Source organism: Callithrix jacchus, chromosome 5, assembly GCF_049354715.1.
Source record: "Callithrix jacchus isolate 240 chromosome 5, calJac240_pri, whole genome shotgun sequence".
In the NCBI taxonomy this organism is placed as follows: domain Eukaryota; kingdom Metazoa; phylum Chordata; class Mammalia; order Primates; family Cebidae; genus Callithrix; species Callithrix jacchus.
The window spans coordinates 116,181,711-116,203,596 of NC_133506.1; the positions used below are offsets into that span (position 1 = coordinate 116,181,711).

At 58.6% G+C, this 21,886-nt stretch overlaps 1 protein-coding gene across 2 annotated transcripts; it reads left to right on the top strand.

Annotated features, from left to right (window-relative positions):
* Positions 1-3,318: 3,318 nt before the first annotated feature.
* PPP1R9B (protein phosphatase 1 regulatory subunit 9B) lies at positions 3,319-20,895 on the top strand. Of its 2 annotated transcripts, XM_008997386.5 has the most exons (10): positions 3,319-5,308; positions 9,154-9,286; positions 10,968-11,088; positions 13,235-13,339; positions 14,366-14,501; positions 14,969-15,121; positions 15,234-15,287; positions 18,505-18,734; positions 18,976-19,072; positions 19,244-20,895. In XM_008997386.5, the coding sequence occupies exons 1-10, from the start codon at positions 3,944-3,946 to the stop codon at positions 19,295-19,297; spliced, it is 2,448 nt and encodes an 815-aa protein (XP_008995634.2). In that variant the 5' UTR covers positions 3,319-3,943; the 3' UTR covers positions 19,298-20,895. The 2 variants fall into 2 exon arrangements, with proteins under 2 accessions (XP_008995634.2, XP_054112256.1); XM_054256281.2 differs by lacking the exon at positions 13,235-13,339.
* The last annotated feature ends 991 nt before the right edge of the window (positions 20,896-21,886 follow it).

Below are 21,886 nucleotides of genomic sequence, written 5' to 3' on the forward strand. Positions count from 1 at the left end.
ACATGACTAGCCCATGGTCATCCAGCAAATGAGTGCAGCTAGGACTCAATTCAAGCCTCATGAACCCTAGCCGGTCTGTTTCCTCTCAAACTAAGTATGTCACTTCTCAGCTTTCTTCATTCTCCTTGTGAAGAGGTCAGCCAAGGGCCAGTAAAGGCCCCTCCAACAGTGAGATCCTGGATTTGAGGTGTACACACACGAGCATACCTTTCCAGCATCCTAGAACCAGCCCAAATCCCTGGCAGAGGATAACCCATGAAGGAGAGCAGCTGGGTGGGGACCACTGGCTCACCACAAAAGGATCCAAGTGCAGGGTCTAGGCCAGCCTCTGCTTAGATGACCATGGCCAAGGAAAAACTGCTTTTAGAAGCTGAGTCTCAAGGCCCCAGGGCTGGAAAGAAAAGCCAGCCTTGGCACCCAGCCTGGGCCTGAGCGGCGCTGAGGGCTTGGGACTTATCTCTCATCAGGCTTCTCCCAGCCTTCATCACCATCTTTGCAGTTACACCTGGTGTTTAAAACTAGCAAGCCTCAGGGAAGAGTCCTAACACAGCATCTTCCCAAGGGCCCTCATCAGATTTGGGGGTGTATGGGAAAGCTGTGGGGCGGCGGGGGTTACCAGGAGGAGAGTTGGGGGTGGATTATTTCTGCCTATTGCAGCCTCCAGCCCTTTTAGCAAGGGCTGGGAAAGGCATCTCCTTCCCCGGACCCTATCTTCTGTATCTGAGCCACTCTCATCTCTTTCTGGGACTTCTTTTATCCTCCCAGAGCACAGAGAAGGATAAGCTACTTGTCCAAGGTCATACAGCCAGTAAGCAGTGGAGCCAAGATTTGAACCCTAGCAGCCTGGCTCCTAGGCCAACCACTCTATGCCAAGGCAAAGGTAAGGAAGGAATGTCCATCCAAAGTCCACCAGGCAACTTGGCCATCTAAGTCTCTTCCCCTAGGACAAAGGAAAGAGAAAGAGTGGTTAAATTATCCTGGGGTGCTCAACCGGAGGAATTAGGTGAAGATGACAGCCCTATGAACGAAAATTAGGTTTAAAGCCGTCAGTCTGGATGGTAACTCCCAAACCCTCCTTGTTCCTATCAGGTGCGATGACTGCTCCAGGCAGGCAAAGAGGGGATGGAGGGAATGATATCCCATTCCTCACCTATCTCACAGGCCAGCCAGCTTGGTGCCTGACACCAGAGAACAAGTGATGCTCAAGCACTTATTGCTCCATAACAGCGTCTTCGGGAATTCGCTCTGCTAACCAGGCCATGAAATAATAATCCCACTCATTAGCCTCAGTTGTCCAAGCTCTGGCTTGGTCTACCCTCTTGCAGTCCAAAACCCCTAAGGGGGTTTGTTAAAGGGGTTTGTCCAGAGATTCAGAAATCTTTGGACAAGGGAAACTCAAGAGCATCCCCATAATTCCAGTTCGCTCCAAGCTGCTACCAGAGATATTGGGGGTCTCAGGGTCTCAGCTCCTCCTCCCACCCTCAGAAACTGGGGGTCTTCCCACCTGGCCAGAAGCATGGGCACAGACCCCTTGGGCTGGGACCAGTTAAGATGACACCACCATGGGTGTGGGAGATTCTGGGCAGAACACAGGGATGTGCACCCTCCTCCAATCCACACAAAAGCTTCTGAGGACATTGCCCAAACTTCCAAACCCCAATGGGGTGAGAATTCTGTCTTCTCTGGACTTCTATATCGGGGTTGGAGGGCCTGTGGTAAGGAAGTTTCAAGACCCAATCTTGAGCTTGGAAATCTGAGTCCCAAAGCTTGCTCCTGACAGAGGCCTTCTAAGAAGGGTTAGAGGGGAGGCTTCTTCACCCTGTCCCATCCCAAAGTGCAAAACTGAAGAGGGGTAAGTTTCCTGGGCAGCTGGGTAATGATGCAGGTGCCATTTGGAAAGCCTGAGGTTTGGGGTCATTTCTGGCTCCAGCTCAGAACCCAGATCTTCCCTCCTCTTTAGCACCAGCCTCAGGATCAGTCCTGCGGTTCCTGGCCCCTCCTCCTCCCAATATCAGGGTTCCCAGGCAGCTTCCCCACACCCCACCCCCCACGCTGTACTCTAAGCTCTCTTGCACATGGTAACCCGTTAATATCCCACAAAACCCACACACACCCCTGCAGTGGACTGGTAGGAGGGCTCCCTTTGCCAGTCCTTCCAGGCCAGAGGGGAGAGAGTGGGAGATTGGGAAAAGGAGGAAGAGGATGGAGGGGAAGAGGGCGGGGGAGGAGGCAGAGGCCGCAGAAAGGCCTGAGATGCAGGAAGCAGCTGGGAGTGGGGGGAGGCTTTGTGCCTGAGTTGTTCTCTGGGTCCTAGGGCCCACTGTGTTCGCCAGTTGCCGGGACGCGTGGACTGAAGCAACGCACCTGGACCTGTCCAGAGGGTGGACCCTCACACCAGGGCCCAGGCAGCCCCAGCTCCCTAGCTGTGTAGGCGGGGGGTGCAGAGATCATCAAACAGCTTTCTGGGCTGCCAGGACAGGGGATGTGTACGTCACTGTCACCCTCCCCACACCCCACCCCCGCCCAACCCAGTGGCCAGGATCCTTTAAATCAGAGACCCAAGTTAGAGTTCTCACTGGGGAAACTTTGGCCCCAGGCCTCTAGAATTCCTGCTCCAAAACCCTTCCTTCCGGTTTGAGGGGCAGGAGTGCCAGGGTAGGGGCCTGAAGACTGGGGTTCTACCCGCTCTCTTCCAACCTGAGGTGCAGAGCAGACAGGCGACAGGACATCCGCTGCAGACTTCTAAAGGACAGTTTTGGGGATCCCCTGCTACTTGGGTGACGGGGTCCACCTCCTTTCTTCACCACTCCTCCCCCCTGCATCGAAAGGTCCGCCGCGCTGGGCCAAGGTTTCACATCTCCAGGAGTGCCCAAGATTCCCGATAGTGAAGTGTTAAAATGCAGATTCCTGGGTTCAGCCTCTGAGATTCTCCTTCACAAGGTTCGAGGGAGATCCCAGAAATCTGCATTTCTACCGAGTGCCCAGCGATTCTGATGCTAAAGCCTTGAAGTACACCGAAGAGCCAGCTCCGAGGACCCACCGCTGCTCCTCCCCACAAACCTCCTCCCCTCACACTGGTACCATCGTGGTTGTACTGCCTTCCCCCCAATATTTCACTGGGGGTGCGGTTCTGTGGGCTGTGATAAGCCGCAGTCAGAGGTTGTGATGGAAGGGTTGAGGAGGGCTGGCCAAGGTCCGGGGGCAGCGAAAGGCTCTCGGCGAGGGCTGGAGAGGGGAGGGGATCCGTTCGGGTGGAGGGGAAGGGGAGGGCTCACAGGCTCCGGCCCCGGAAATCCGATCCCTTTAGGACCCAGAGGTGCCAGTCCCCCAGCGGCGGCGGCGAGAAGGGCAGCCGCTCGGTCTCCGGCAGCAGCCGCTCGGGCAGAGCCAGAGAAAGACCGAGGCTCGGGGCAAGGGGGGGAGGGAGGGAGGGAGGGAGGCGCGGCGGCGGAGCGGCCCGGGCCGGCGGAACAGCAATGGGCGCCCGGGTGCCGGGTTCCCCGAGAGCCGAGGCCTCCGGCCGGACTGGGGAACGCCCGGGCTGCCAGCCCCGCTGACACCGCCTCGGACGATGTGAGCCGGCGACGCCGCGGCTGCTTCGCGGGCAGGGCGCGCGCTCCCACCGGCCCCAGCCACCGCTTTGCTAATTTGGGTGGGGGCGACCGTACCAGGCCGCTCAGGCTTTCGAAGCGGGGCTGGCTGTCTTCGGCAGCTTGATTGGGGGAGGCGACCCACACACAGGGCGCTTGGAGATTTTTTTTTTTTTCCTTTTTTTAAAAAAGCGGGATTAACTGTTTTTGGCAGCTTGGTTTTGGGGGACCCTTAAAAAGGCCTCCTGGGGTTTCTTTTATCGGGGGGAGGGGGCGGTGGTCCCGACTTGGCCAGCCGCCTGTTGAAGGGGGGGAGCGGGGAGCGGGGGTATGCGAACCCGGCTCCCCCCACCATGATGAAGACGGAGCCGCGGGGGCCCGGGGGTCCCCTCCGGAGCGCCTCCCCGCACCGAAGCGCCTACGAGGCGGGCATCCAGGCACTGAAGCCGCCCGACGCGCCCGGGTCCGACGAGGCACCCAAGGGGGCCCACCACAAGAAATATGGCTCCAACGTCCACCGCATCAAAAGTATGTTCCTGCAGATGGGCACGACGGCGGGGCCCTCGGGCGAGGCGGGCGGCGGCGCGGGCCTGGCCGAGGCCCCGCGGGCGTCCGAGCGCGGCGTGCGCCTGTCGCTGCCGCGGGCCAGCAGCCTGAACGAGAACGTGGACCACAGCGCCCTGCTGAAGCTGGGCACCAGCGTGTCGGAGCGCGTGAGCCGCTTCGACTCCAAGCCCGCGCCCTCCGCGCAGCCCGCGCCGCCGCCGCACCCGCCGTCCCGGCTGCAGGAGACGCGGAAGCTGTTCGAACGGAGCGCCCCGGCGGCCGCAGGCGGCGACAAGGAGGCCGCGGCGCGGCGGCTGCTGAGACAGGAGCGCGCCGGCCTGCAGGACCGGAAGCTGGACGTGGTGGTGCGATTCAACGGCAGCACCGAGGCGCTGGACAAGCTGGACGCCGACGCCGTGTCCCCGACGGTCAGCCAGCTCAGCGCCGTCTTCGAGAAGGCCGACTCGAGGACCGGCCTCCACCGCGGGCCCGGGCTCCCTAGGGCCGTAGGGGCGCCCCAGGTCAACTCGAAGCTGGTCAGCAAGCGGTCCCGGGTGTTCCAGCCGCCGCCGCCCGCCCCGTCGGGGGATGTCCCAGCCGAGAAGGAGCGTTGTCCTGTAGGGCAGCAGCCCCCGCAGCACCGAGTGGCCCCCGCCCGGCCGCCCCCCAAGCCCCGGGAGGTGCGCAAGATTAAGCCGGTGGAGGTGGAGGAGAGCGGGGAGTCGGAGGCCGAGTCGGCGCCCGGGGAGGTGATCCAGGCCGAGGTGACGGTTCACGCGGCCCTGGAGAATGGCAGCACCGTGGCAACCGCAGCCAGCCCCGCGCCCGAAGAGCCAAAGGCCCAAGCGGCCCCGGAGAAGGAGGTGGCGGCGGTGGTAGCGCCGCCAGAGAGGGGGGTGGGCAATGGCCGGGCCCCGGACGTAGCCCCCGAGGAGGTAGATGAATCCAAGAAGGAGGACTTCTCGGAGGCGGACTTGGTGGACGTGAGCGCCTACAGTGGGCTCGGGGAGGACTCTGGGGGCAGTGCCCTGGAGGAGGACGACGAAGACGACGAGGAGGATGGGGAGCCCCCCTACGAGCCCGAGTCGGGGTGCGTGGAGATCCCGGGGCTCTCAGAGGAGGAGGACCCGGCACCGAGCCGGAAGATCCATTTCAGCACGGCTCCCATCCAAGTAAGTGAGCCCCCCAACCCCGCCCCCGCACCGCCCCTGCCACGTGCACGCGGCCGCCCCCGGTTCGCCAGCCAGCCGGGTTTGGCAGGCTGAGTCAGCCCCTGCCACCCAGCCCCCTTACCAGAAGTTCCCACCCTGGGGGGGGGGGCGTGGGGGAGTTCCAGCTGTTTGTCAGAGAGGGATTTTCAGGTGTGCGAGGGGGGTGGCCTGCCCTGACCTGCCCTCAGGTTCCTCCGCCTGCTGCCCCGCCCCATGTTCCGCGGAACCCGCCCTGCCCCACGCAGGTCCTGGGACACCTGCTTTCCCTTCCTCGTCCAGAGGTTCCTAGTGTGAAAGGGTGTGTGTGTCTTCAGGAGAGGCATTTGCTCTCCACTGCGGAGAGAGGGGTCAAGGGTGCTTTCCCCCTGTATGGGAGCTGGATGGGGTGAGAAAGGGGAAAGCCAGGAACTTCTCAAAACAAAGCTGCCGGGACGGCAGCCCTTCCTCCATTCTGTTTGTACCCCCACCCCAACTTTGCAGAAGTGAAAGAGGGAAGCAGATCGTGAGGGTGAGCTGGTCTGTGGCCATGTGACTGGCTGGCGCCGTGCTCCCTGGGGGTCCCTGCGGGCCGGATGCCCAGTCCTGATTGCACAGGGAGGGGCACTTTTTGTGGCCCTAGATAGGGAGAGGCCTTCTGCAGGCATGGAGGAAGGGGTGGGGCTGGGATGCCCCTGGGTGCCTGGCAGTAGTGGACATGCCTTTGCTCTTGGCTGCTCAATAGGACAGACTCCCATGGCCTTGGCAGGCCCCAAGTGTTCTTGCCACATTCTCTGGGAGCCCTGAAAGAGGGGTGGGAGCTGTCCCTTTTGGGGGGGTCTCATCCTACTGTCACTATTGGTGGTTGGTTTGTGGGTTGTGCCAGAGCTTTGAGATCCTCAGAACAGTGCTGATGGTGAGGGGACATCTGGGGGAAATAAAAAACCCCATGCCACCCCTCCCCCCACTTCCCACCACCCTCCACTCTTGGCTGACACATTCAGCCTGCATGGTTCTTTCTCACCGCCCCAGGCACAGCTGCGCCGAGCCCCAGGTCCGCCCATGGAAGTGTCCAGGCCCCTGGACTCTCCTTGGCCTGGACCCTGCCTGGCCTTTACCCTTCCCCAGCCAAACCACCATCTATTTGCTTGTCGTTTCCATAACAACTCCTGGACTCTGAAGCTGCCCAAGTTTCCTCTCACTAGTCCAGAATATCAGCCTCTGCCCCTCTCCCACCTCCCCACCCCAGCAAGAGGCCGGGCTGGGAAGATTTAAAGTGAGTGGCTGCTCTTCCCCTCCCAAGCCAGCCCTTCCCCTGGGCTGGGACCTGGGGGGTCCTCTCCCCACCCCTCTCCCCTCCTGAAGGCAGTGGGATTCTGAAGGGAATGGGGGACTGTAGTGTTCCTTGGGACTCTGAAGGAGTCTGGATGCCCCCCCCCCAACTATTTCTGCGAGCAGCCTGGTGCCCTCAGAGATGGAGTTTGGTCTGGGCCTCTGACTGTCTATATTTGACGCCTTACCCTGATTTTTTGGTAAAAAATAGCACATGATTTGGAGCAGTGCTTCCCGGCTCCCTGATGACTCTGGAGCCGGCCCGCCCTGTGTGAGAGCCAGGGTGTGTGGCGGGCCCAGCGAGGCTGACTTTCAGCCTCACTGGGGATTTTCTCTTCCCTACCCTGGCACGGGGGCCCCACTTTTTCTTCTTCTTGCCCCTGCCTTGATGCCAAGTTCAGGGTCCTGGGCCCCAAGGATGACCCAATTGTTGCCCTTCTGAAGGTGGAGGCATCTGCTGAGGGCAGAGAACCCAATTCCAGATTGGTGGCCCTGGGGAGGTGGGACTGCACTTAGGACCCTCTACTAGGAGTGGTAGGGGTGGTCCTGCTCTGAGCCCAGTCCTGGGATTCCTGCAGGGGGCAGGGCCAGAAAGGGAACAGGATCTGATAGGCTGAGAAGAGGGGAGGGTGCAGCCCAGGACAGGCTGTGAGGGTGCGTTCTGGAGGTCACAGTGGGTGTGTATGTCCCTGTGTGTCAGGGAGGGGTTTGGTTGACCCAGGAGACTGTAGAGACTGAAGGATGAGGGGACCCTGCATCCTAAAGCAGAGGGTGAGAGTCAGGGGACCCCAATGCAAAGTGGGCCAAATCCCACGGCTGAGTCCAGGTTCACCCCAGCCCTGTCCCCAAGCCTGGGGTATGTGTGCAGTGGGGGCAGAGTCACCGGTGACCCACCCACTGGGGTCCAGCTGGGTGCAGTCTCATCCTGCCTGGCCACAGTCTAACCTTTATGACCTTGGGCAGTGGGCCTGATGCCCTCAACTGTGTGCAGGGTGGGCAGCCTGTTTCTCTAAGGGGTGCAATGGACAGATGAGCTTTAAGGGCTGCAGCCAGAGTCTCTGATGCTGTGAAATTGAGGGCACTGAGCTAAGTGAGGGGTCCCTCCCACCTAAGCCTTTAGTACTATGAGTACCCCCACTCTCTCCCACAGCAGCAGTGGGCCTCTCTGGTAGGGGGTGGGGACGACATGGAGCAAGCCCAGACAAAGGCAAGGACACAGGAGTGCTGCTGCCCACCAGGATGCCCACAGGGCCTGCTCCTGGAAGAGATGGGGCCCTGGCAGAGGCCCTTGAGTGAGATGGGACCCCAGTCTGGCTCCTCAGGGCTCAGACTCAGCCATCTGATAGAGCTGTTCCCCACCCCTCCCTGTCCCCGCCTGGCTCCAAGTGGTGCCAACCTGTCACTGCAGGCAATGAAGCTCGAGCATGTCATGGTACCCCAAATGGTGCTCATTAACCTCCCATGGGAGGCACCCCATGCCTGGGCCCAGAATTAGATGTTCCCACAGATCCCAGCCCTACGTATGTTTTTCTGGGAGGGTCAGAGCTGAGGAATTCCCCCTTTTGCTGAGACACAGGAGAGAGACAGCAGACAGGTACAGGAGATGCCAAGGCAGGGCTGGCCTCAGCCCCCATGTCGCCTGGGTTCGCTGTGGTCAGTGTCAGAGGCTGCCCTCTACTCTGGCTCCTTGGTCTCTCCTGAGCCCCCTAGCACATGGGGACAGGGGGCATAACTCAGAGAGCTTCGGCTGTGGAGGGAGTCCAGCCTGGGTGTGCAGGGAAGGCCGCAGGGTCCAGCTTTTCCCCACTCCTGCCACCCAAGGGACTCCTAGGGGTGGAGGGCCTGCCTTTTCTCCACAGGGCTAGAGGTCCTTCCTGCTTCCCTCCCCTGCCCCAACATCCACTTGAGCAGCAAGTCAGAGCCAGTCCTAGGTGCCTCTCCCCTTCCACCCCTCCTGCTCCCCTCCCCCTCTGCTGTCTCACACCCGCTCCCCCCTCTCTCCCCATCTGGCATCCTCCAGCATCTTCTCCATCCTCTCTCCCCTCCTCCTCTTCCCCTCTTCTGCTCAGCCTGTTCCTTCCTCTCTGTGTCTGTCTTTGTGTCCCCTCTCGCCTGTCTAGCTCTCTAGGTCCTATCTGTCACTTTCCCTCTCTCTGGGTTTCTGGGTTCCTGAGTTGGACGTTTCTCCAGGATTCCCCTTGTGTGCCTACGGCAGACCATGCTCACACTGGTAGAAGCTGCAGAGAGAATAACAGTGCCGGTCGGCCAAGGCTGGGTCCCTTTCTGTCTTGACCCTAGGCTCCAGAACTAGAAGAGCCTTTGCTCTGAGCTGGGGTTTCTGGGGGCTGGGTGAGGCCTCATCTCAGGGCTGTCTAGTGGGGGCCAAAGGAGGGGAGCGGGACATTGGGTGGTAGCTCGGCCTACCTCCTCGGCATCCCCGGGCCAGTTCTGCCCTTGCCCTCTTGGCGGCCTCTCTGACCAGCTGCCTCCCTCCCCAGGTGTTCAGCACCTACTCTAATGAGGACTACGATCGTCGCAATGAGGATGTGGATCCCATGGCGGCCTCTGCTGAGTATGAGCTGGAGAAGCGGGTGGAGAGGCTGGAGCTGTTCCCTGTGGAGCTGGAGAAGGGTGAGAGGCCCAGGGGCCAGGCCACCTGGACACAGCGGGTTGACCCCAGTTTCATCTCCAGTTCTAGCTCCTGCCCTGTGCCCTCAGGGGCGCCTACAGACTTGCTGGGCCTCTCCCTGTGACTCAGGCCCTTGGCGACTTCCCTGCTCCTCCCTTGTCAGCACCCAGCACCACACAGGGACTCCAACCCAGGCCAAGCCACACCCCACCACATGGGACCACATTTGCACATTCAGTCAACACAGGTGTCTGTAGGGTACTGTGTGCTGGGTCCTGAGAGAAGACCTGGTGCTCCCAGGGAGGTGAAGTGGAGGAGGGAGGTGGCTGAGGGGCCCACCCTCCTCCATCTCCCTCAGCAGGCCGGCCTGAATCTTCCCTTGTGTGAAGAACAGGGCTTCAGGGGACACAGGTCTCTGTAGGGTACTGTGTGCTGGGTCCTGGACTCTGTGTTGGGGACACAGTGATGGGCTCCTGGGGAGAGGGATGGGGGAGGCAGATATGGAAGGCAGTCACATCTAACCTCACCCTTAGGTGCTGGAATAGGGGCTGGAGAGGGAAGAGAGGGGCTGCTATAAATCATTTCACAGGTGACCTATCCTGTCTGGGTTTGGGGGCATTCCCCAGGGAAGTGAGGCTTGAGTGGCACTCTGGTGAGGAGGAATGAGGGGAGTAGGCAGGAAAGGGGCTTGGCTGTATTTTCACTGGGACGGGAAGAAGGGCATGCAAATGAGGCCTTGTAGACCACGTGGTCTTGTTGCTAAGATGGATGGGAGCCATTTCGAGTCACAGGAAAGGTCCAGAGAGACCATGCCAGGCTCTGATGTAGGGAAGGGGTCACAATTGGATGGAGAAAGACAACTGTGGCATGGACAGGAAGATGGCAGAGCAGGTGTGGGTGGACTGGAAAGATCCCGGGGGCTGGGGAGAATCTACAGGATCTGGGGGTTGTTTGGCTCAGGCAGAGGCTGTGAGGGGGAGGGAGGAGTCCAGGTGCCTCCCAGGCCTGGCAGGCGGCAGGTGGTGGTGCCATCCCCCATGAGGGCGTGTTTGTGGGGGAAGGTCATGAGTTTGGACATCAGAGGCCCATTTGTAGGCAGGGGGCAGGTATGGATAGGGGATCGGACCTCAGGGGAGAGAAAATCTGGAGGTCTTTGCTGTGAGTACAGATGAGACAGGTTAAGAGGGAGAAGACCAGACTCAGCCCTGAGCCTTTGGTCTTCTCCCTGTTTCCCAGTGGGCAGCGGTGTTTTCCAAGGGTGGCACAGGCAGGTAAGACTGTTGTATATGCAGATGAGGGGGTATGGCTGGCCATCCCCATCCCAGCCACACCCCCTCATCTGCATATACAAGTCTTACCTGCCTGTGTCACCCTTGGCAAACACCGCTGCCCATGGCCAGCCACACCCCCTCATCTGCGTATACAACAGTCTTACCGGCCTGTGCCACCCTTGGCAAACACCGCTGCCCACTGTTCTCTGGAAGGGACAAGGGCAGGAAGTGGCTCAGGAACCATCCTAGTGGGCTTGGCAAAGAAGGTGGACAGACCATTCCCCTTCTTCAGTTGTGGGACAGCCCCTAATAGTGACTGCTTCCTAGTGGGGGTCTGTGCCCTGGAATTTGGGGTGGAGAGCCTCTCGCCTGTCCTCTGTAAGCGCTCCCATCTCACCACTCTGTTCCACAGACTCCGAGGGCCTGGGCATCAGTATCATCGGCATGGGGGCCGGGGCGGACATGGGCCTGGAGAAGCTGGGCATCTTCGTCAAGACAGTGACGGAGGGTGGTGCGGCTCATCGGGATGGCAGGTACCACCCCATCCTACCCACGTTCCCCGACCGGCCATCCTCGGTGGGGTGGTCCACTGAGCAGGGGGTGGGGCGGGCATTCCCTGGGAGTCTTCTGTGCTGTGTGTGCAGCTGAGATGTTCAGGAGCACTGCCGTGCCAGGTGCTGTTCCAGGCCCCAGAAGTACAACCCCTGAGAGCACCACGGTCAGCCCCCACGCCCTCAGGGAACGTGCATTCTTCAGGAGGGGCTGGTGACGGTGGGAGCTGTAGGCAGGTATTGTGCGTCCTCGTCTGGAGTATGATTTGGACCTTGGTAGGGAGAACAGAGGCATGGAGCCTGTATGCCTGGAGTATATTTGAGGTTTTTTTGGGTTTTTTTTGACTTAACAAACATTGAGTCTCTGACAATGCTGGGCTGGTGCTGGGCCCTGGGGAGTCACTGGTAAGGGCCTGGCCTGGAGAACTGTATAGTGTAGTGTGAGGTAGACATAGCGGACACACACCAAAACAGTGGTAAATTGGAGGGAAATGCAGGCTGCTATGAAGGAATACAACAGGAGGGCTTGACCTCTCTGGGCATCAGGGAAGGCTTCCTGGAGAAAGTGATGCTGGAGCTGAGAGGTAAAGCTGAGCAGGAGTTATCTATGCTGAGGGAGTGAGTGCAGAGGTTCCAGGCAGTGGAGCCAAGAGCAGGCAGGTGTGGCTGGAGCATAGTGAGTGTGCGTGCCTAGGTTGAGCATCTGTGCTTGCAGGGGCTGTTCTGTGGACAGAAGATTTGGGGAGGGCATCCTGGAGCTGTGTGCCAGCCAAGGACCCCTCTGTTAGCTGTGTATGGCAGGGTGTGGGGAGGGGCAGCAGGAAGGGCTGTAGGGCATCCCCCTAGGGTGGCTGTAAGTTAGAGGTTGACATTAGGGATCCCTTGTGGATGTACCTCCAAACCCAGACCCCCTCTGTGTGACAGAGGTGAGTAGGTGTCCTTGTGCAGCTGGGTGACTTTGGGATCTTGTCACAAGAGTTGGGGCTGCCCTGTCAAGGGGCTTCTACCTGTTGTAGCCTGGGTAGCCTGGAGAGGGGCAGGGAACAGGATGGTTGGCAATCCCTACCCTTTAATTTACCCCTTCGCCTCCTGAAGTGAACTTCCAGAGCCTTTCCCATATTCACCTGGGGTTATCTAAGGAGTGTGGCCGTGTCCACTCACTCGTGCCCACCTGGGAGTAGGGTGTGTTGGCGCGATCTGTGGACAATAGGCCATTTCCTCCATCTCTGTATTTCGGAGTGGGAGTCCTGAGAGAATTCCTGGTGCTCCTAGGGAGTTGAAGTGGAGCAGGGAGGTGGCTGAGGGGCCCACCCTCCTCCATCTGCCTCAGCAGGCCGGCCTGAACCTCTCCTTGTGTGAAGAACAAGGGCTTCAGGGGACACAGCTGGTGTGTGTTGGGAGGTGTGCCTGCATCAGGTGTGTGGGACAGTGTGTGAACTTGAGAGTGTGCCGTTCGGTCTCGGGCACTTGGGAGGACATCTGTGCACTTGGTTCTGTGCAGAAATGTACACGTAAGAGGGTGGCATGTCACTTGTGTGCTATGGGACTCCTGGCCAGTGTGCATGACAGACGAACTCCGAGAATGTCACACCGCTTGATGGAGTATGATGGAGGAGGAGACAAGAGTGTGATTGTCACAGGAAGTGTGCCTGCTGCCTCTCCTGGTCCCGGACGCCTGTATCTGCTTTGCTTGCCTGGCTCTCACTGCCCACACAGGGGGGCCTGTCTGATACCTAATCCTCTGGCCTCATGAATTTTGTGCAAGTAGACGAAGTACTAGGTCCCTGTGGGGACAAAGTCTCTGTGAGGTTTTTTGTTGTTTTCTTTTCTTTTTTGGAGACAGGATCTCACTCTGTTGCCTAGGCTGGAGTGCAGTGGCTGGAACACAGCTCACTGTAGCCTTGATCTCCCTGGCTCAAGTGATCCTCCCACCTCATTCACCCAATTAACTGGGACTACAGGCACACGCCACCATGCCCACCTAACTTTTTTTTTTTAATTGTTTGTAGAGATGAGTTCTCACTATGTACCCAGGCTGGGGAGCCTGGAGTTTCTGGTGGGAGGAGGCTACCTGTACCCCGACTCCATGGTTCCCCTTGTGACCCCTTAACCAGTGTCACTCCCCTAGGATCCAGGTGAATGACCTCCTAGTGGAGGTGGATGGAACCAGTCTTGTGGGAGTGACCCAGAGCTTTGCGGCATCCGTGCTCCGGAACACCAAGGGCCGAGTGCGGTGAGAGCCCAGGAGGGTGGGGCGTGGGAGTGGGCAGGAGGTCCTCATCCAGGAATTCCAGTCTCCTGCCTACGGCCAGCTAAGGTTCTGGTGGCCCAGCTCACAGAGGCTCTGCTGACTCCTTGGCTGCAGGAGCTGCTGTGCCTGGGTCCCTTGCCTCACACTTGCCTTCTCACTGGCCAGTGCTGCCCACTAGCCCTCAGGCTTCATGGCCCACCGTCCACCACCTCTCCAAACTGTCCTCTAGGGCTTATTCTCTTTCCCCCTGCCATGCCCCAACTCACTGATTGAAGAATCAGGATGTCCAGGGTGAATGCCAGCCACATTAGGGTCCCCTCATTGGCACCTCATCCCTCCCTCCTGACCAGCCCCGTGTCATCCTGGGAAGACTCCTCCCCAGGACTGTAACCAAAGGGACTGGATCAGAAGCTCCCTGTGTCCACTCCACCTCTGGCTTAACATTCAGAGATCACTCCCTGCCCCTCTGCAAGAGGGGCACTACCCCCAGGAAAGGGTGGTGGAGAGAAACAGGATGTGGGTGGCCACCGGAAGGAGGGGCTGCTGCCTGGAAGTTCCACTGTTTCCTCTCCATCCTAATCTCCAGTTGCCATCATCCCGCCCCTTCCTGAAGCTCAGGGGCTTGGAGCATACCCAAGACACACCTCCGCAGCCCATCCCTGCTGGGAGGGTCATCTTCACCTTTCCCTGCCTCATTTTCTCCCACATGGCTGGGGAAGAGCCTCCTGAGCCCAGGTCCCCTGCAACCCAGCCTAGAGGTGGGCTGACATTCTCCTTCCTGCAATACTGGCCAGAGGGATGAGTGGGCCTTCCTGCCTCCCTTGGGAAGGAAACCTGATGAGGGCCCCATCCCCCCATTCATTATTAACACGGCAGCCTTCAGACTCAACCCTCTCATCTCTCCTCCCCTGGGAGGGCCTGAGTTTGGAGAGGAGGGCACCGGTAGGGAGGATGATGGCATTACCCGGCTGAGGACAGAGACAGTGGATGATACCAGCGCCCCTGCAGGTTTATGATTGGCCGGGAGCGGCCAGGAGAGCAGAGCGAAGTGGCCCAGCTAATTCAGCAGACTTTGGAGCAGGAGCGATGGCAGCGGGAGATGATGGAGCAGAGATACGCCCAGTATGGGGAGGATGACGAGGAGGTAGGGAATCCCTGCCTGGCTGGCCGCGTAGTCGCCCCCTGGTGGCTAGATGAAGGCTTACAGTCATCTGCCTCTACTGCTTCCTCTGCCCTGGTAAAAAGCCCACAGTGCCATTCCCTCTCCTGCAGTCACTCTTCAGAGGTCGGACAAGGAATCACAGTCCCCTCATAGAGCCCCCAGTCTGAGGGGAGAGCGTAGCTCCTAGCCTTGGGAGACTGAAGAGGGAGATAGATCCGGAAGGGGAAAGACAGTTACAGGCTGATGGGGAATTCCCTCTGCCATCAGGGGCCACACAGGCTGTTTGGGAACACATAAACTGTGTCTCATGCAGCCCTAGGCTGAAGCAGGAGGCACGAACGACACCCCTGGGGAGCCCTCTGGCATGGGCACACGGGTCCCAGCCCTGGTCATCAGGGCTGAGGGCAGCTGGGTGGAGAGGGCCCACAGCCTCTGATCTCCCTTCGCAGACGGGAGAGTACGCCACTGACGAGGATGAGGAGCTGAGCCCCACGTTCCCAGGTGGCGAGATGGCCATTGAGGTGTTTGAGCTAGCAGAGAACGAGGATGCGCTGTCCCCTGTGGACATGGAGCCCGAGAAGCTGGTGCACAAGTTCAAGGAGGTGGGAAGAGGGGCTCCCTGGAGTGGTGGAGGGAAAGGCAGGCAGGTCTCCTGCCCTTGGTGCTGCCTGCCCCACCCCACTGGAGCTGAGTGCCTGCCCCTCTGCCCAACAGCTCCAGATCAAGCATGCGGTCACGGAGGCAGAGATCCAACAGCTGAAAAGAAAGGTGAGGGTGCGTGTGCATGTGCATTTGCGTGCGTGCGTGCGTTTAGCAGGGGCCCCCACCCTCACACCTGCACATGCTGACACTTGGGCACAGGCACCCACAGAACAGGCTGCTCTGAAGCAAGAAGACATGCTATCAAGGGCTCAAGCTCTGGATCCATTTGCTCCACCATCACTTGGAGACTTTGCAGCAAACACTGGCAGGTGTCTGTGCCTCAGCCTCCTCATCCATAAAGTGGGATCATAATATAACCAACCTCACAGGGTCATTGTAGGATTAAATGAGATAATACATGTCAAGTCTTTAGCACAATGTCTGACATAATAGGTGGTCGGTAAAAAGTCAAAGTGAGCTGGGCTCAGTGGCTCATGCCTGTAATCTCAGCACTTTGGGAAGCCAAGGCAGAGTGCTTGAGCCTAGGCATTAGAGACCAGCATGCAACATGGCAAAAAACGATCTCTACAGACAATCCAAGAATTAGCCAGGTGTGGTAGCGCACACCGGTGATCCCAGCTACTCGGATGGCTGAGGTGAAACGATCACTTGAGCCAGGGTAAGTTGAGGCTGCAGTGAGCCATGATTGTGTCACTGTACTCCACTCCAGCCTGAGACAGAATGAGACCCTGTCTCAAAAGAAACAATGTCAGCATACTAGCTGTGATGCTGAAGCATGCCAGTTCTGCTCTAGATGTCTCTATGTTTGTGCTGTCCCATGTGTCTGCTGTATATAGGCCCATTGATAAATACAGACTACCCAGAAATACATACACTGACACATAGTACCCACAGACCCCCTCACCCAGACACAGAGACACCCACTCTACACAGACACGGTCACGGAGACAGTAGACCCATGTTTCACGTGACATTACACTTAGGGCTATCAGCCTGGATACGCAGACCCACTCTGCACCCATCTGCTCTGAAACACACAGGTATGGCCATTGCTCAGACTGCCTGGTCTAGGAAGAATGTCACGGGACATGCACATTCTCATCTGGGCAAGCAACACAGAGATGCTGATGCTGATACCATCAGATGGAGACGTATGACACACACACACATATGTACCGTGCACAGATACCAGCACCCTCACAGGCATGTGGATATACAGACTTCATTTTTTTTTTTTTTTTGAGGCTGGAGTGCAGTGGCATGATCTCAGCTCACTGCAACCTCCACCTCCCTGGTTCAAGCAATTCTCCTTCCTCAACCTCCCAAGTAGCTGAGCTCACAGGTGTGTGTCACCACACCTGGCCAATTTTTGTACTTTTAGTAGAGATGGGATTTCACCATGTTGGCCGGGCTGGTCTCAAGCTTCTGACCTCAGGTGATTATCCCACCTTGGCTTCTCAAAGTGCTGGGATTACAGGTATGAGCCACTGTGCCTAGCCCAGGCTTCATATTAAATGTCTGCCTGGGACCTGGACTATAGGAGTCCCAATATCTATGGGGTTTCTGCCATGGTGGGGAGAAACAGATCTGCAGGATCTGTGTACCCTCCCTCCAGGCCCTCCAGGGGGTATGTAGGAGAGAAGGGTGGGATTTGGATGGCAGGGCAGAAGCAGGGGCATTCCTGGCAGGGAGAGGAGCTCCATGGAGCTTGGAGGCTGGCTTTGGGAGGAGGCCAGCCAGGAGGTGGCAGCATGCCTGCTGGGGAGAGGTGGAGGCAGGGCTGGACTGCCAGGATGGGCCTTGGCTTGCAGTGTCCCGCCTCCCCTCTAAGGACTCTAGCTTTGGTCCTGTAGATAGCATGGGGCTCTGTGGCCATTGAGATTGTTTTGAAATCATGAGAGTGGGCGGGGCTGAGAGGCAGGCAAACTGGTTAGGGGCCTAGACAGTATCCTGGCAGGGGTAAGCCAGGCCTGGAAAGGAAGAAGGGTGGGTTAGCGCTCCATCTCCGGGGTCAGAATGACAGGCCATGCCCCTGGGGTGTACACAGAGTATGAAGGGAAGGGGCACGTCAGAGGTCCGTTTGTGCATTCCACTTATAAACATCCGCTGGGAACCTTCTAGATGCCCAGTACTGTTCCCGTCACCATGATGGGCAAAGCCAGAGTTGATCATGGTTCTTGTGCATCTGTAAACCAGCGACTAATGTCACAGTGGCATGGGGCTCTGTAGGAGAGGACAGGCTTACCGAGCTCCTAAAGCAGGAGGAAGCTGAATCGGGTGGCAGTGGGGGTAGGGCTGTGCTGTTAGAGGGAGCTGTGGGGACTTCTCTGGAGAAGTGACACACTGAGCAGAGGGCCGAAGGGTAAGCTAGCGGGAAATGACTAGGCAAGCAGGAGGGTACGTGGGGGTTCCAGGCAGAGGGGACAGCACACACAAAGGCCCTGTGGCAAGTCCGAGGATCTGCAGGAAGGTCTGTGTGGCTGGGGGACAGAGAGCAAGGGACATTTGCAGCAAACATTAGCAGGCAGGGGCCTGAGACTGAGTGCCAGGATGGCTGTGAGGTTGTGGTGCCTTTTAACAGAGCAAGTCAGGAAAGGAGGCATAGGTTTGTGCAGCTGGGGGGCTGGTTTGGGGCATGGTACCTGGGAGGAGCTGGGAGCTAAAGCTGGAATGGGAGCAAGGGTGGGCTGGGATTTGGGATTTTCTGCTCAGAATGCACCGAGGTGGTGTGGGAGATGAGTCAGTGCCCCAGGGCCGTGAGTAGAGAACAGAGGATCCAGGACTGAGCTGTGGGGGACTGGAGGTCAGCACTGGGGTTGCCTGGAAGCTGGGAGAGGAAGCAGGATTGTTCAGGAAGCCACAAGAGCAGAGACTGGTGAGCAGGGCTGCAGAGAGGGGACAGAGAGCAATGGTGACCCCCACCTGCCCTTTCACTTCATATCTACTGTATCACTGTAGCTTTCGTGCTTTTGTGAGCTTGGGAGGCACATATCACTACCATTTTATAGATGGGATAACTGAGGCTTGGAACATTAGTTGCATTGCCCCAAGCCAGAGTAGTCAGTGACTAACCGAAGCCTCCAGCCTCCCTGCGAGTGGGGTGCAGTGACAGGGAGTCTGTTGGGAGCTCTGAGGCTAAGCTCTACTTCTTTCCTCTCTGGGTTTCAGTTCTCAGGCTCAGCCAAAGAGGGTTAATAGTTGGGGTGCAGTGGACTCCACAACTGTAGGAGTCTGCTGGAGACTCGGGCCCCAGTGCTGGGATGGGGGTGCTCTTTGGCTTCTGCTGCCCCCCGCAACCCAGGGCCGGGCTGTCCTCTCTCAGCTGCAGAGCCTGGAACAGGAGAAGGGACGCTGGCGGGTGGAGAAGGCCCAGTTGGAGCAGAGTGTGGAGGAGAACAAGGAGCGCATGGAGAAACTGGAAGGCTACTGGGGCGAGGCCCAGAGCCTGTGCCAGGCTGTGGATGAGCACCTGCGGGAGACCCAGGCACAGTACCAGGCCCTGGAGCGCAAGTACAGCAAGGCCAAGCGCCTCATCAAGGACTACCAGCAGAAGTACGTGTCTGGGGGCTGGTCGGCCTGGGCCCAGGTAGCATTGAGAGGCTTTTGGGAGTAGCCCCTCTCCACCCCTCCAGCTGAGTAGGGAGGCAAGGAGCATAGAAGTTGGAGGGCCCCATGGTGGGGACACTGGGCCCAGAATGACCAGACATCAGAGCCAGGACCCAAAGGCTTTGAGAAAACCTGGGGCCTCCTGCCACACCCCCTTACCTGCCATCTGTCCCCTGCCTATGCCCAGGGAGATCGAGTTCCTGAAAAAGGAGACGGCACAGCGTCGGGTTCTGGAGGAATCGGAGCTGGCCAGAAAGGAGGAGATGGACAAGCTCCTGGACAAGGTAGGCCTGGGGTGCCCTGTGGGCGGGGCCCAGTAGAGGGAGCAGCACCGAAGCCCCTACCCTGTGGGTCCTGGAGGGAGGGGATGCCATGTCCTCATGGCGGAGCGGGGGGCGGGGGCTGGGGTCGTGCCTGGTGTCCCGACCTGACTCCCTACCCGCCTTTGTTTTCAGATCTCAGAACTGGAAGGAAACTTGCAAACACTGAGGAATTCCAATTCTACTTAACAGGAATCATTCCTTGACGGGACAATAATTAACCCCCTCCCATTGTCCTCCCTCCCCTGTCCTCAACACCCCCCACCCCTCCCTCTACCAGCCTGGGGACAGGTGCCCCGACTCCCCCCACCCCTCCACCCCACCTCCCCCAGCTTCAGGGACCAGAGGGCTCATATCACAGGCCCCCTTAAGATGGCCTGGGCAGACAGAGGTGGCTGCAAGGGCGGCTCTTTCTTGCCCCATGGGGCTGAGGCATAGAGGCTGAGGGCTGCCGAGGGCTGGCCTGGTGGTAGAAGGACACGAGCACCTGCAGATCAAACTGCCAGACTTTTCACACTCCAGCTTTTGTCTCTGGACTGGAACGGGGCTGGGGCTCTCCCAGCATCTCGCCAACTGGAGGCTGCTCCCTGCCCATGGGGCACCTGGGTGGCCCCTGGGCCTCTTGACTTGAGATTCTACCTTCTCCGCCCTTTCCTCTTCCCCATCATTGTGCTGTCTCTGTTGCATTCTGACCCTCCTGCCTTGGGGGAGGGGGGTTGCCTCAACACCTCCCCCATCCTCTTTCCCTGTCCTGGGAGGGATAGAGTCCCCCCCAGAGCCTGGAGGCTGGCCCTGGCCCTGCACTGATTTCTCCTGTGTGCTTCGGGAACAGGGGAGTGAGAGTAGGAAGAAGGGAGAGTTCAGGATACCTGGTCCCCAGCTCCCCGTTTCCTGGGGCAGCTGCCCTCAATTTCTCCTTGTGCCTCCCCTCTCCCAGGTGCCAAATAGCCATAACCTCCCCCTGGAACTGTTATATGGCCTCTCGGGTCCAGGTTTCCTGGTCAAGGCTGGGAATGCCAGGGAGGAGAGGAGGTCAGCTTAGGGGGCCTGGCGACAGAGACCCTGGCCTTAGGCAGGGGGACCATTTCTCGCTGGAGAGCCAGGACCTATCCCGTTCTGCTCTGCCTGCCCAGCCCAGGGCGATGCCTGGAAGCCTTGTACTGATATCAGAGGGAGTCAGCCTCACCCCACCCCCCACTGTTTTTCCAATGTTTTGACTGGAGGGCAAAATTTTACTCCTACTCATCTTTTTGGAGACCAGGGCTGCCCTGCTGGCAGCCTGCCTTCTAAGTGAAGTCGACTTTGTTTCCCCACTTTAACCCCAAATTGGGGCTTGGACCAAGGGAGGTGAGGCCCCCGCAGGTCCCCTCCCCTTTCAGAATCCATCTCATTTTGCCACTTCATGCCCCTGCCCCAAATCTGGGTTTTTGTTCATTTTTTAAAAACAGACCACCCATCCCATCTGTTTTGGCTTCTTGTCCCCTGTAAATAGACCATGACTTCTATCAGTATTTCTTGTCCCCACCCCTTCCTACACCCAGATGTGCCCCCATCCCCTGAAGGAGCTGGCTGTCTCAGTCCTGGGCCCATGCACTTCACCCCAGCAGATGGAGGGGGCGGAACTGGGTGGGGGGGACTGCTGCTGGCTGCTTGGGCCAGTGGCCACCCCTGCCCAGCCGTCCGGAGGACCGCGTCTCTGTATATAATATATATATGTATGTATTGTTCCTGGTTTTGTACGGACCATGCCCTCTGTCAGGTTGTCCCCATAAAAGCAGCCCCCAGAACCTTGCTGCCTGGTTTCTTGGTTCACTGGGGCAGGGAGTGGGCAGAGATCAAGAATGCCAGGCTGCCCCAGTGGTCCCCTCCCACCAGTGCTGCCTCTAACCCTGAGGAACTTCCTACAGTGTCCCCCGGGTGCCTCTCTGCCCTCATTCCACCCATCAACACCCATGCTTTTTGTCCAGTCCTCCTGGGCAGGGCTGGGGGTTTCTAGAGAGTTCGTTCAGGCTGCATTCCTTTTTCAAGGCCTCCAAGAAGGTCAAAGGATCGGCTAAATACAGCAAGGTGAACCCCAAGTCCCTCCCCCAGAAGGCCTCTAAACTGTGAGGACGCTCTAGTTTGGGAATCTGTTAAAAAAGGAAAAAAAAATAAACTGGGGGGATATTCAAGAAACACCCCATGTGAGGTGGGTGAAGGATCAAAGGATTGCTGGGGGTGGGAGGTGACTGCCTGGCAGGTTTGTCCCCAGGGTCCTAGAGAATCTGTTTGCCCTCTGGGGCAGGCCAAGTGGCCTGAAATAGCCCCAGCCCCAGCGCTGGACCAGCAGGCCTGCCTGCTGACTCATCAGCTCAAAGGCTAATGGGTCTGGGAGTCTAGGTGCCAGGGTTCCAGGGACAATCTTTGGTGAAGTCCCAGAGGGAGGAGAGCCAGCAGGGAATGGGGCAGGAGCTTGTGGCAGGCCCCAGGGCCAGCCTTCACTTGCCCGGCTGCCGGTGTGTAGATGTGAGACAGGAAGCGTGGAGGCACCTGTATTCAGTGGCATGGCTCCTGGGGATTCTCACCTTCCCCTCCCTTTGCCATAAGGAATAAAGTCCCAACCTCAGCCCTTCAAGGTCGCCTTGGATCCCTGACATCCAGATGAGGGGCCAGCATGGGGACAGTCAGCTCCAGAAGCATCCCTTGTGGATGGCTGTGTCACACAGGTCCCATTCATGCTAAGCCAAATTCTGGCTTCCCGTAGCTACCCCTCAAAAACCTGAGGTCTACACCTCAGGC

Bases quoted from the DNA above. Each gene is read 5' to 3' on its own strand.
- PPP1R9B (XM_008997386.5), top strand. From the start codon at position 3,944: ATGATGAAGACGGAGCCGCGGGGGCCCGGGGGTCCCCTCCGGAGCGCC. The intron at 13,340-14,365 runs GTGAGAGCCCAG...GCGCCCCTGCAG, and splicing joins AACACCAAGGGCCGAGTGCG to GTTTATGATTGGCCGGGAGC. The intron at 19,073-19,243 runs GTAGGCCTGGGG...CTTTGTTTTCAG, and splicing joins TGGACAAGCTCCTGGACAAG to ATCTCAGAACTGGAAGGAAA.